The sequence below is a fragment of the Tasmannia lanceolata genome, unplaced genomic scaffold (assembly GCF_043159265.1).
Source record: "Tasmannia lanceolata isolate RefF3 unplaced genomic scaffold, GAP_Taslan_0.1 ptg000006l, whole genome shotgun sequence".
NCBI classification, from domain to species: domain Eukaryota; kingdom Viridiplantae; phylum Streptophyta; class Magnoliopsida; order Canellales; family Winteraceae; genus Tasmannia; species Tasmannia lanceolata.
The window spans coordinates 9,740,952-9,755,580 of NW_027518683.1; the positions used below are offsets into that span (position 1 = coordinate 9,740,952).

A 14,629-nucleotide genomic window follows, 5' to 3' on the forward strand; every position below is an offset into this window, starting at 1 on the left:
ATTCAACACTATCTTTTGGTATAGAAAGAAATTAACTTTGAGATTACTTTATTAGTTGCAATTGATTTTTTTTATTGAGGAAAAGCAAGGTTGAGAAATGAACACAACCTCACATTCCCGTGAGGTATAGCAAACGGATCTACCACATACAAATTCAAAACAGTTCGAAACACCCAGTGACCCATTATAGAAAACAAGACAGATTGATACAAAGCATTTGAAATATAAAAGTAAAAAATATATGAAGCCCCTTTTGCTTTCTTTTTCTCATAGAAGCTTCTCCCAGTGATCAAATGGTACACCTTAGCTAAGAAAATATCAGCCAAGCATATACCTCGAATATGGATTTAGCTACCTGGCTGTTATAAGAGATGTATCACCAGCAGATATATGACCGGCACTGGAGATATCCCACAAGCCTGCCCATGAATCCTTGCAATCAGCACGCCGCTGCAGAAGCAACTCTTGTGTACTCTCAACAAAAATCCACACATGAACGGCCCGATGATAATCACCATCTTTATGAACATCTCCCCTGCACAAGTCAAAATTTACGAGACACTGCATCTCAGGAGGATCCCATAAAAAGCAACAACAAAAATGTCCTTTACATATTGGGGTGGATATACTAATACATCAAAACCTCCAAAAAAAAAAAGATTATTAGAGTCATGAAACTTTTCTCTGAAGGAGTAGTGAAGTGGTAAAACTCCAATCGAACATCAAGTGGATATTGGTCCCTTTTTATTAATGCTAATTAAAGTTATTCTAGCAATAAACTAAGCAACTTATGTAGTCCCCTGCAAAGCAATGAAGTTTCACCCGTAGTCACAAATATCTCCGTTTTTTTCAAAATATCACAATTTTATAGTGACATTTTGATAAAAAGATGAAATCCCGAAATAATCTCGATTTTAAAAAAAAATGTCATGATATTTTATTTGTATCATTCACCCTAAAAAATACGTAATAATATCACAATAATTTTACTTTTTTCTTAAATTATTTATTTTTATATTTTTTAAATATTTTATTTTTTCTAGTTTTTTACGCGGTATAAATCAGAACGTAACAAAATAAAATTAAAATCTCCAGGGATATACACTTCCCGAGAAATTCCTGAGGCAAATATTTGTGACTATGGTTTCACCCAACTACCAAATCAAAACTACCTAAAGTTTTGGAAATTCATTAAACAAAACTGTTGAATAATGTATAAAGAGGGTCCGAAGCATGGCAGATGGCATTGGGGTCCGTTGGGAGATGGGAGAGCTGCAGATTTTCGGAGCCCTGTGGGAGGTACCTGTGGGCCTAGCTATTTGCCGGAGAACAGTTGGGTTATTTCAAAAGGCAAGAAAACAAAGAGGATTGATAGGGTTGCAAGGAGGCGCAAGAAAGGTGGTTTTGGGGAATGGAGATGTTCTAGATGTGGGTTTAGAAATTTCAGAAAAAGGCTGGAGTGTTGGGAGTGCAACAAGGTGTGATCGAGTAGAGATTTTAATTTTCCTCAGCTATAGAAAAGAGTGGGTCCAGAATCAGGGTTTCATGAAGGAACTGGGTCAGGTTAAGTCAAGGGAAGATTTCTCCGATGACCTCTGAAGGAATGGTGTTTAACATAGAAGTGATTCCTCTGAAATCAATAAGTAACGCTGATCTGGGTATCTGGGGAAAAATAAGGTTGGGTGGTCTGGAAATTTGCAGGCTATGGAGCTTTGGCTCTCTCGCAGAAGTGGAATTCCTGGGGAGGTAGTGGTGTATAGGATTTCGGAGTTGGAGATTTTAATTACCTTGTCGATAGGGGTGAATAGACTGCAGATTATGGAGGCATGGAAGAAGGCAATCAACTCTCCTTTTACTGAGCTCTCTTTGTGGGTTGAAAAGTTTGGGGAAGAAGGTAGGCGTCAATGATGGAATATTGAAGGTGTGCCGCCAGAGGCATCGTGCGAAGAAAACTTCATGAGAATTGGGGAAAGGGTTGGCAAAGTAGTGGAGATGGACCCTTCGTGTGAAGCTGGGTATGGTTACTCGGTTGCAAAGGTTCTAATTTCTTCAGAAGGGGTGTTGGGAAAGGAAATTTCTCTTCAGGTGTCTTTAAGGGGATCCATCAGATGGGTGAGGGTGTTCCAGGAGGTGGAGGGGAGGGATAAAAGATTATCTGAGAGTGAAATATCTGATGAAAGGGAGCAGTCAGAGAGTTTGTATGAATCCAGTAGCGATCGATCGGTTGAAGAAGATGGGTCTGAGAGAGGGTTAATGGAGTTTGGGAACGTGGTCGACGGGGGTTTGGCTGATTCAGAGGTGGACAGAATGGTCGAGGTAGCGCAGGTTAGCAATGGGTGCTATCCTACTCCTCATCGGGCGCAGGTTAGCATCAGGGTACCTGGCGACGATTTTGAAGTTCAAATTGATGGTTCTCCTGCAGGCTACAGGTGGAGGAGTATCTTTGGGAGTAGCCCTGCAGAAATGGCAGTAGTGGACCCCACCTCTTTAATTAATGGTTATTTTGAATCTTTCAACACTGTTGTGTCTAGCTGTTTTCAAAAGGGAGACTTTCTCCTGCTAGTACCATTTGGGCTTCGGGTTTCGGGGGCCCAGTGGGTGATAATAGTCCTTGGGCCTTGGACTCCTTGGTCAATATAGAAGATTATGGGTCAGAGGAAAGGCAATTGGCTTTTGATGTTTACTTGAAGTCGGGGTCCATCTTAAATCAGCTTAGTGGGGCCAAATTTGGTAGAAGATGCTTTTCGTTGTCTTTTTCTAGCGGGGGTTCAACGGTAGGAGGATCTATTTCAATTGAAAATCGGTGTAGTGCCTCAGCCATGATTCAGGAAGATTCTGATGGGGAGGTTGAGCTTAGAGGGGGGTTTCTAAAGGAAATTTTGACTCAGAGGTTGAGCTTGAAGAATCTCTTGAGGTGGTAGTAGAGCAAAGTGCGGATTCGCATGAGAAACACAATTCTTGCTGTCAAGAGTTGCAGATATTGTTCCTTGCGAAGGGGGGAGTAGCCGAGAGAGGCATAAATATCTTAAGGGTATCTTCCAATGGGATGAGCCGGGGTTTCTCTTCAGCTCATGTTTTAAGATCAGAATGAAAGAAATTGGTGGGGGTCTCCTCTATTTTAACAAGGTTATTAATATGGTGAATAATGTTTCGGAGAGTTTATCGTGTCTTGAAGGATCTCGTGCTGAGGTTCAGGGAATGCATAGTAGAAGGGATTTGCTGGAATCATCAGGGAAGATTTTTTAACATAAGATCGTTCCGGAGGCCCGTTCTAGTGGTGGTTTTGGGGAGGCTTTAAAGGGAGCTAAGGGATTCGGAAGCCCAGTCTTCAGCAAGTCGGGCAGAAGAATTGATTAAAAAGAAAGATAGGGAATTACAAAGGTTAAAATCATGAATTAATTATGATGGGGTATGCTTGGAGATGATCCTTTATCAGACCTGAAAGGGAGGAAGTCTGGGGGGAGAAAGGGGAGGTTCACCATTAAGGGTAGTCCATTATGAAGATAGTATCATGGAATTCAAATGGGTTGGGGTCTCAGGGAAAGAAGCTTCAGATAAAGGAGTTGATTAAAAGTTCGAAGTCTGATATGATTTGTATTCAGGAAACAAAGTTGGAGGATATTTCTAGAGGTGTTATTAGGAGCTGTGGTGTGAAGGCGGAGTAGGACTTTGATTTTATTCCCTCTGTGGGGGCTTCTAGAGGCATTGTAGTGGCGTGGGATGAAGGCTGCTGGAAAAATCTTGAAGTGTGGAAGGGCAAATTCTCCATATCAGTGGCTTTTAGGAAGGTAGAGGATGCGTCTTTGTGGTTATTCTCGGGGGTTGATGGCCTGATTCTTAGGGAAGAAAAGGAGGCTTTTTGTGAAGAGTTGGGCAGAGTTAGGAGTTTTTGGTCCTATCCATGGTGCATTGGGGGTGATTTTAATGAAATAAAGTCTGTAGGGGAGAGGCTGGGATGCAATAGCTCAAGTCAAAATATGAGGGTTTTTGCTAACTTCATAGCGGACCATGAACTTATTGACCTTCCATTAACTGGATCGGTATTTACCTGGTCTCGAGGCGAGAGTCGTAGCAAGCTAGACTGTTTCCTGATTTCTTCTGAATGGTTGGCTGTGGTACCGCATGTTTTCCAAAAGGCCTTGATCCATTCGGTATCGGATCATTGTCCCATATTGCTTGATCCGAGGTTGGAGTCTTGGGGCCCGCTTCCGTTCAAATTTGAAATTGCATGGCTTGACTATCCTCAGATGGAGGAAAGGTTGGGTGAGTGGTGGTCCTCTATTCAGGTGGAAGGGCAAGCGGATGTAGTGATAGGGAAGAAGTTAAGATTTGTTAAGAAAAAACTTAAAGATTGGGTGGGGGTAAGTAAAAAGCAGATGTTACATAGAAAACTTGGGTTGGAGTATAGGATGGTGGAGCTGCAAGCTCTAGAAGAGAGTGGTTTGGGGGGTAGGGAAGAGGACTTGGAAGAGATGGGCAGAATTAAGCAAGAGCATTAGGCTTTTCTTCTACATGAGGAAATAACTTGGCGGCAGAAGTCCAGAGTCAAATGGTTGGTGGAAGGGGACAAGAATACAGCCTACTTTCATGCAATAGCTAGTGCTAGGAGGAGGAGGAACAGAATTGAAGTGCTAAATGAAACGGTATCATGATTTCTAGTAAGGAAAGCATTTCTTTGGCGATTGTAGATTTCTTTTCTTCTCTGTACTCATCTGAGAACCTTGCTCGCCCAATACCGGAGGATGTGGAGTTTAACAGTTTATCTATAGAGGAAAGTTCCAAGTTGGAAAGGCATTTCGAAGAGGAAGAGGTTAAAAAAGCTATGTTCTCTATGGATAGAGACAAGGCTCCAGGGCCAGATGGCTTCTGTCTAGCCTTTTTTCAGTCTTGTCTAGCCTTTTTTCAGTCTTGCTGGCCCTCTGTCAAAAGTGACATTTTCAGATTCTTCAAGGAATTTCATGAAGGGATTCATCTTGATAGTGGAACGGGAGCTACATTCATTGCTCTGATTCCCAAAGTGGAGGGAGCATCGAAAGTCTCGGAGTTTCAGCCTATTAGCTTGGTGGGGTGCTTATATAAAGTTCTAGCTAAAGCGTTAGCTGGTCGCCTAAAAGTGGTCCTCCCTAGCATTGTTTCTGATAGCCAAAGTGCCTTTGTTAGCAATAGGCAAATTCTGGATTGCTCGCTTATTGCTAATGAATCCATTGATTATTATCTGAGAAATGGTGGAAAAGGTGTGGTATGCAAGTTGGATACGGAGAAGGCTTATGATCAAGTTGAATGGGACTGCTTGGACTATCTTCTTGGGAGAATGGGCTTCGGAAGCAAATGGAGGTGAGTTTCTTCGGCTTGGTTTTCTATCTTGGTAAACGGTTCATCAAAAGGTTTTTTCAAATCTTCAAACGGATTGAGGCAAGGAGACCCCTTATCTCCTTTTCTTTTCATCATAGTCGCGGAAACTCTAAGTTGATCCAGAAAGGCAGTGAGAAGGGATTGACTGAAGGTTTTGCAATTGGGAAGGATAAAGTGGAAGTATCGATTTTGCAATTTGCAGACGATACTCTTCTATTTTGTGTGCCGGATAAAATTAAATTATTAAATCTAAAGGCGATTCTGAGATGCTATGAGTTGATAACTGGGCAGCGATCAAATTTTTTGAAATCGAGGATGTTTGATATAAATATTCCTCCATAGGAAATGAGAATCTGTGCTGAAATCTTGGGCTGCAAGGTTGATGTGCTTCCTTCATCTTATCTTGGATTACCGTTGGGAGTGGGCAGACAGAGCAAAACTCTTTGGGAACCAATTGTGGAAAGAATAGAGAAAAGATTGGAAACCTAGAAGAGAAATTTCGTTTCAAACGGGGGGAGATTGACTTTGATAAAGTCGGTGCTTGCTAATATTCTGGTGTACTTCCTCTCTTTATTCAAGTGCCCTGTAAGTGTAGCATTGCGGATTGAGAAAATTCAACGTAGATTCCTTTGGAGAGGAGCGAGTGTCAAGAGTGGAATTCCATTGGTCAAATGGGAAAAGGTGTGTCTTCTATTAAAGAATGGAGGGATGGGTATTAGAAGAATTAAGGGGTTCAATTATGCCCTCATGAGTAAATGGCTTTGGAGATTTGGAGAGGAGGACTCTGCTTTGTGGGTGAGGGTTATTGGAAGTAAGTATGGCTTTCTCTCGGGAAAGTGGGAATTAGGTAACTATTATGAGAAGAGGGGATTAACAACTTGGCAGGATATTCTAGGAATGAGTCATGAGTTCCAAAAGGGTTGCTGTTTCAAAGTTTATTCAGACCAGCGGATCAGATTTTGGCTTGAAGCGTGGTGTTCCAAGGAGCCTTTGGGTCTCTTATTTCCAGATTTATTGCTTGTTGCAGCAGAGAATGAAGTTCTTGTGTGTGAGTGTTTTGAAAGAGTTGATCAGAAGGTGGTGTGGTGCCCAAAATTCAGGAGAAATTTTTTCGATAGGGAACTGGCTTCCCTTTCGCAATTATTCGATCTAATTGAGGGGTGCTATATAAAGAGGTCCGGATCGGATAAAAGAATCTGGTTTTGGAATTCGTCGGGTTTCTTCTCGTTTAAATCTTTTTATGATCGGCTTGTTTTGGGAGATGAGGAGTCCATATCAGCTAAGTTTTGGTCATTTCACTGCCCTCCAAGAGTATGCTTCTTTGGTTGGTCTGTCAGTTGTGGCCGAATCCAGACTATTGAGTTCTTGAGAAAAAGAGGTATATGGTTAGTGGACCATTGCCCTCTATGCCTAGAGGATGGAGAATCCATAGATCATATTTTTATGCATTGTAGGGTAGCAAGAGAAATTTGGGGGCTGATATTAGTGAGATTTGGTATCCAATGGGTTTTCCCGAGACCAATTTCAAAGTTGATTGAATGTTGGGACTTTGTGCCTTGGAAGAAGAAGGGGAAGATGCTATGGAGGATTTGTCTTTTGGCTACGTGGTGGTATATATGGAAAGAAATAAACGAAAGAGTTTTTGAAGGGAAGGTCAAATCATCCTATGGGGTTTGTTGAGAATTGTTGCGTTATCTATTCAGTGGGCGAGGAGTATTCCAATGTTTAGATCTGTGTCAGCCTATGACCTTTGGGAGGGGTGGCAAATAATCTGCAATGAAGCGGTTTTTAAAACTAAAGTGATTCAAAAATGGACTCCGCCACCAAATGGTTTCTTCAAATTAAACTTTGATGGCGGTTGTTTTGGGAGCCCGGGTCCGTCGGGAATTGGAGGCCTTCTTCGGAATGAAGGAGTGGTGGTATGGGCATTCTCCGGCCCTAATGGTACAAGTGACTCAAATGAGGCGGAAGTAAGAGCAGCTTATTCTGGTATTTAACATCTAAATAAAAGTATTTTGAATAAGGTGATTGTGGAAGGAGACTCTTCCAATGTCGTAAGGTGGCTTTCGGGATTCGCCCCCCTCCTTGGAGATTCCTCAGTTTTATTGAGGAGATTTCAGATTGGGTGTCTGGATCGGCCATATCTTTTGTGCATGTTAGGAGATCTGCGAACGGTGAAGCTGACTCCCTAGCCAAATCTGGAGTTAGCAGGTCGAGCTTGGAGTGGTTGGATCATCTCCCGCCATAATTGTATTTTTTGTTTTAGTTCCTTGTGTTTCTTCTTTGTAACTTTTGTAGACCATCTCGGTTCCTTTATTCAATATATCACTATTTAAAAAAAAAGGGTAGTTTAGGTATTACTTGTAGCAGTGAGGGTATTATAGTCTTTGTACTCATGTTGCCCTAGATGGGCCTATATATACATCATTTACATGAGGAGCTCCCTAATAGAGACTCTCTGTCATCTCTCCTCCTCTTCTTCTTCCTCTCATCTAACCCTAGCTCCATTTCTAACATGGTATCACAGCCAATGGACTGATCCTTCAAGAAGGAAAGAAGAAGAGTCTATCCCCCTCCACGCCATTATCTCTTTCTCGCATAGCTCTCTTGTATCCCGTTTTCCTCTCTTTATCTCCTTATTCTCCTCAAATCTTCCCTAAGATTTCTCTCCCCTACCGTATCTCTTGTATTTCTCTGTTTTTGTTTCAAACCTCTAAAATCTCTCTTGGTATTTTTTGTGTCATCGTTTCTCTATCAGCAAACTCATTTTCCTCGGCCGCATCTACTCTCTCTTTCTCTCGTTTGAGTTGCCGTATGGAGTGTTGTCTTCTTGTCCTTTATCCTCATCTTTGTTTTTCTCCATCTATATTTGTTGTGTTTCATATCTTTTGTCTTTCTCTCCAAGGTGCCCACCAAGTGTTTAATAAAATGTCTCAAAGGGGTTTTGTGTCTTGAAAGTCTTCTGTTCGAGTAGTGTCTTGTATTGTTTTTCTTGCTGTCCTGTATTTTTTTCCTGTGGTTCTCTTTTCTTTTCTTTTGTTGATGTCATCTCTTTCATTACATCTCTTTCTTTACATTGTCTTCTATGTATTTTTTTGTATGTCTTTTATGTAGTTGTTCAAGGTGCACACCAAGTATTTGCTCAAATGTCTAAGAGAGGTGTAGTGCCTTGTTTCCCTTCGTTTCTTTGTCTTCTTCAAGGCACACACCAAGTGTTCGATGAAAAGTCCGAGTTAGGTGTGGTGCCTTGTTTGTCTTCATTTTTTTTCCGTTGCAAGACCTTCAACTTGAGGGGCAGTGTTCTCATGCAGTGCTTTGGGTCTTTTCTTGGTGGAGTGTTGTTATGTTGTTGTCTTCTTGAGGGAGTGTTGCTATGTTGTTATGTTGTTTTTTCTTGAAAGTGTTATCGTCTTCTATTTATGTTATTCGTTCATCCCCTTGGTGATTATTATCGTCTTTCTTGTTTTCATGTCTCTTCATGTTGACCGGCTTTATGCTTTATCTCTTCGTTTGTCTTGATATTGTCCTCCTTGTCTTGTCATCTCCGGGCTCATGTAGTTTCGCTCGAGGGGGAGTATTGTTGTGCTCCCTAGTCACTCTTTGTCTTCACGGCTTTATGCATTATCCCCTCTTTTCCAGGCGATGGCTTCCATATCCATCATTGGTCGGCTCTCTTACACGCGACAGTCTTTTCCCGTCGACCTCTCTTTTCCGGGAGATGGTGTCCTATCGTTGTTCGGCTCCTTTTCAAGCAACGATGTTCATGCCGTCGACCTTGTTTCGAGACGACGGTTTCCCCATCGTTGGTCTGCTCTTTTCAGGCGATGATGTTCATGCCGTCGACCTAGTCTCCAGACGATGGTGTCCCCATCGTTGGTTGGTTTATATTTTCCCTCATTTTCTTCTTGTCTTCAGGCGACGATGTTCATGCCGTCAACCTTGTCACCAGACGATAGTTTCCCCATCATTGGTTGGTTATCTTTCTCCTTTTCTTCTTATCTCCAGGCGACGGTTTCCCCGTGACCTTGTCTCCGATGGTTTCCCCAACGTTATCTTCTCTTGGCGCTGTACTACTTCACCGATGTTCGTTGTGCGCGCCTTTGGTGTGCCTTTTGCTCGATGGATCGCTACTATTTCCGTGCCGAGGTGCTTCTGTTTGATCCTTCGTGGTTTGTAGCTTTTATTCGGTGGGCGCTCATTCAGGGGGATGCCCTGTTCTGTTCGCTCTCTCAGCAGTGCTGCTTCAGGGAGAGCTGTTTTTTTTTTTTTGTGGCCGTTGATCTCGACGATTGTATTATCATGGTGGTCGTTATCTTTTATTATGCTTTCATTATGTATTCACCACACCAGCTTGAGGAGTGTTATATCAAGCTGGATGTGTGTATGAGCTTATTGTACTTTTTTGTTATCTTTAGTTGTTTGTTGTAGTTTCTTTGTAGCAAGCACGAGTTCCATAGTATATACACTCCAACTTGAGGGGGAGTGTTGGAGAGTATATTACTTGTAGGAGTGAGGGTATTATAGTCTTTATACTCATGTTGCCCTAGATGGGCCTATATATACATCATTTACATGAGGATCTCCCTAGTGGAGACTCTCCATCATCTCTACTCCTCTCCTTCTTCCCCTCATCTAACCCTAGCTCCATTTCTAACAAACACTATGAATTTCATGTATACAAATGAGTTTGCCGCCACCCACTTATTATTTCAGTCAATAAATTCAAAATTACATGACCAAAAGAAATATGATGCAACTTGTACAGAATCATGGTTCATTATACATCTTCCTAAACTGAAGATACTAGAAAATTTTGGGTGAGAATTCTCTTCTCTTGGTCATGACACTGGATACATCGATCAAGAATAACATTTATCAATACCTTTGGTTCTCCCAAATTTTCAGTTATTAACATAATAAATGATCTAGGTTCTCAAAGGACTTTCTAGAGATCTGAAATGTAATAACTAGAGATATTCAAATGAAATCATACCTTTGGCCACTTCTAGGCTTATGCTTAGCAGAAAAACAACATAAGGGAACTTTAAGTCGAATGAAACTTAAGAATTTAAGCACTCTTGCCAAACACATCGTAAATCTTTTTTTAACGGCATTAAAGAGAGAAAACCAAGTACAGAGGTATTCAAATAATGGACATGATCACAATCCTGCTAATCCAAAACACTTACAACAGGAAATGGTTATCATCAATTAGTTTCAGTCTACCATTCGAAAAAAAAAATCGATTAGTTTCAGTCTCGCCACTCCTCTAGCCAAAGAATCCACCTCCGAAATTAACTATTAATAAATATTGATTGAGACACTCGAAAGAAGTAAAAATTCCATTAAATACTTTGATGGATTAGCCAATTTCCTAGAATAATCAACACAATTAGTCATCCATTTAATTACATTTGAAGAATAATTTAATAGCCATTATTATGAAAGCTTCTCGATACTGCAAATAATAATCACATCCCTTGCCTCAATGCTAAAATCTCTCCATTGCTTGCAGTCAGACCTGAAAACACCATCCTGACTTCCCCACCCCTGGACCAAACCATTATATATTGTCACACTATTGATTGGCTATCCTGCAATAGCTGGCCAAACCATCATCAGCTTACAGATTTATAGCTGGCCACTAAACTTATCTAGTAAATCAAGATTGAGTTGAGCTTTCTAAACTTTATTTTCACCAAATTTAATTTCCGAAATAAATACAATACTTCAAATATGTTTCATATCAAAACTCTTGTTGAGATCATATAATACTAGAAACTTAACTTCTGACCAGCAAAGCATATGATCTACTGAAACCTTTTTGTCACCATCTTCCTTCAAGATGTTCTAAAAGCTCTGAGATGCTAGTTTGAGCTGTTTATTCCAAATATGTTTGGATGAATTGGTTCTAGCCTAGAGAGTCTCGTGAAGACATATTCCTTCAAAATTTGTTTTTAGAGAGGCATTCTTGATACCATTTCACACAACCCCAACAAAGACAAAATTCAAACAGCTGCTAGACTAAAGGGTAAGGCTCAGCCTCATCACCATCCTTATAAGTTACACTTATAACTAATAATAACATATGGAGAAGAAACTTGTGATATTGGAGGCAAATATAAATCTACATCTACAAATGGTAAAGTGCGAGTAACAAGTCCGAACTTGAATCGATCTATCAGATGGAGTGATAGAAGATGTGGAAAGAACGTTTTCCTCCAAGGTGAATCATGAGGGGATTTCATTTAACAATATGACTTGCCAATGTGACGTCTATATAAGAACTTTCTTACGGATGTCAAATCACCAGTATACATTATACATAAAAAAAAAAAAAAGGCGTCCCAGTGCACCCCGCCATTGCAGGGTCTGGGGAGGGCTAGATGCACGCAGCCTTACCCCTACTTTACAGAGAGGCTGTATCCGCGACTCGAACCCGTGACCACCAGTATACATAATACATAATCAGAAAAAAAAAAAAATGGACTATGGTTGAGATCCAAAAGTGCTCATAGAATGTCAGCAAGAACAATAGTAAAAAAAGGGGACCTGTGAGCTCCAAGAGAAGCGCAATTAGCGAGTATTAGTCACTTCTTTTTTTTAAAGTATGAGGCACTCCAATCCTGGAACGCATATGTGATCTGGAAACTTCATCCACTGGATCCATTTATGGATGAGGACAGCAAAAAAATCCCATTTTCAGATAATCCTAACCATCCCATTGGAGGACTATTGAGGACTACAAATGGGTCCATATGGAACAGATATAATATTTGAAACATGATTTTTGGGTTATAGCCTATCCATGATGAGCCCACCAAATCAGTCCAAATCACATTAGATGCGCATGCGAACGGGATCGAAGAAAAAGAAAATAATAATAAGAAAACTAATATTGTACATTTTCCCTTGAGCATATAGCAAGGAAATGATGTGTGAGCTCTGCAACATGAGCATGATTAGAAGTCAGCGTCATAAGCACCTATAAGAGATGCTTCCATCAAATGTCATGAGCAGGGTAGACTTTGTTGTGCGTCTGTGATTTTCCTCAAATGCCCCCTTTTTATGAAGGGCCATGAGGGCCAAAGAACTATTTAGCTAGAGATATTTATGCTCCAATCTCCATCATCATTGTAGAATCTGATTTTCGTCCCAAAGTCCCATAAAATTTTGTATGATTCAAAAATACAGGAACTACTATGTGCAATCATATAATTTACAGATAGTCATCCCCCAAAATAACAGAGCAATTGGATCCAAAAAGAGTGGTGACGCTAACATAACCCCACAAGGGCAAATGAGCAAACAAGAAATTGTATTTAAAATCATTAGAGGTGGCTTCCCTATTAAAAAAAAGGGATAAATGACTGGTACCATTAGAGTGCCATGAGACACCATCTAGTAACTATAGTCTCGATTGCCTATTGTTAGGTCTAAAATTGGTAACAGGTTATGGTAGGGCTGGATGGTCCGAGCTAACAAGTCACGGCTGAAGGGCTGGTGGAGTCCTGCGCTGCACAAGGGTACAGACAAGAAAGAAAAGGGTCAGAGGACCAACCCGGAGTGGTACTCCGGACGGGCGCTTCGACACTCAAGTCTGAGCAGGAGTGCAGAGCAATGTCAGAGCAAAAGCTTAGAGTTTTGATTCTCAGATCCCTCACCTTAGCACAAGTGAAGGCTATTTATAGTGATTCTGAGCGTGATTCTGAGCCACCTGTCTAGGACAGGTGGTAGTTCTGAGCCACCTGTCCAAGACAGGTGGTGGCCTCTGTATGGACCAGGTCTCATACCTAAGGAGGGCAGGTGGAAGTCCCTGATTGGTCCAGGTGTCATACCTAGTAGGGACAGGTGTTGGCCTTCCAACGGTCCTTGTGAGGGCCACGTGCCAGCAGCCAATTGGACGCTGAGTTCGGACCCATCAGTGCTGAGTCCGGATTCCATCAGTGCTGAGTCCGGACCCCATCACCTATCAACAAAGAATACCAAAACACTTAACTCGTACTTAATGTAAAAAGTCATTGATTCCATAGTACGCTATGTTGCTACTCATTCAGTGGAATTCTGACCTCAAATGGCATTCAACAGTTTCTATCGAGGACCATGAACAATGCATTCGCATAAAACTAACAGAACTCGTTCTTCAATAAAATTCACAATAAGAGTTGCAATTTATTTAACGATGAAATCAGGAACCCCCGATCTACATCTTAAAACCTTCATGAACTTCAGAAATTTCATCAAAGCCCTATATACAAGCAACAGAAGATCAAATGGTAATGGAAGAATATAGATTCAAAAAAACCTAGAAACTATTGAAACTTTGGAGTAAATCAGCAAAAAGTTGGGAGACTATATTTGCAAGAATCATAAACCACGCTACCATTCGTGTTCGCAGAAATGAAACGAAAGAAAAAATAAAAAAACAAAAAAGCATTCAACTACAGGGAAATTTCGAGAAATTCCATGAGAAGCAAAACTCGCCTGGTTTTGGAAATTCCAGTTCTCTGGCCTGTTATTGTGAAAACGTCGAGAAGCTCTTCGTTCTGCATTTCTGCGACAGGCACGAGGGCAATGAGAACGCCCCGCTCCAAAACCTTTGATTTATATAGACGATGGAGATCGAATAAGGAATGAACGGCATGAGCAAGCGAGTAATGGGCCCCACTAATTTTTCAATTCCATCTTCATCCTCGAAAGAGGGAAATGATATATTCGCCCACGTAAAGAGAGATCGAATAAGTAATGATCGGCATGAGTACGCAAGTAATTGGTCCCACTAATTTAACACTTCAATCTTCTTCCTCCGAAGGGGAAATGATATATTCGCCCTTTTCTTCTTATTCTTACTTGGGAGTTGGGACACCCTCCCGGTGAATATATCACTTTCCCCTCGGCCTACACCATAGGATGATCCAAACCGTTCATATGATAGAACACAACATAAATAGTTTGTGCCTCAAAAATCATATTTCCATTCCATAGGATGATCCTAGCCCTCCGATCTATAACGTTTCGATAATATCCAGTTCTTCTATAGATCAGAGGGTTAGGATCAACCTGTGAAAATGATTTTTGGGGCACAGCCTATTTAGGGTGTGGCCCATCTAATGGAAGGTTTGGATCATCCTATGGTGCGGGCCATATTAATAAAGTAAGGAGTGCCATCATCAAAATACAGCAGTGCTGATAACATTTCCCTCGAAAAATAGCCATTTGGGCATTTTCATCCTGGGGCCCACCATGTGTGGGCGACGGTATGAAACACCATAATAAA

At 41.1% G+C, this 14,629-nt stretch overlaps 1 protein-coding gene across 2 annotated transcripts in view; it reads right to left on the reverse strand.

Moving 5' to 3' along the window:
• The window catches only part of NUDT3 (nudix hydrolase homolog 3), a 45,908-nt gene extending 31,836 nt beyond the window's left edge, over window positions 1-14,072 (reverse strand). Inside the window, exons 1-2 of one of the 2 annotated variants that reach the window (XM_077382077.1) lie at window positions 13,837-14,072; window positions 356-535 (exon numbers count right to left, since the gene is read on the reverse strand). In XM_077382077.1, the coding sequence (XP_077238192.1) occupies window positions 356-535; window positions 13,837-13,904 (248 nt within the window). In that variant the 5' untranslated portion in view covers window positions 13,905-14,072. Of the gene's footprint in view, window positions 1-355; window positions 536-10,836; window positions 10,947-13,836 lie in introns of those variants that run through there. The other variant, XM_077382076.1, reaches the window with a different exon arrangement.
• Window positions 14,073-14,629: the final 557 nt, after the last annotated feature.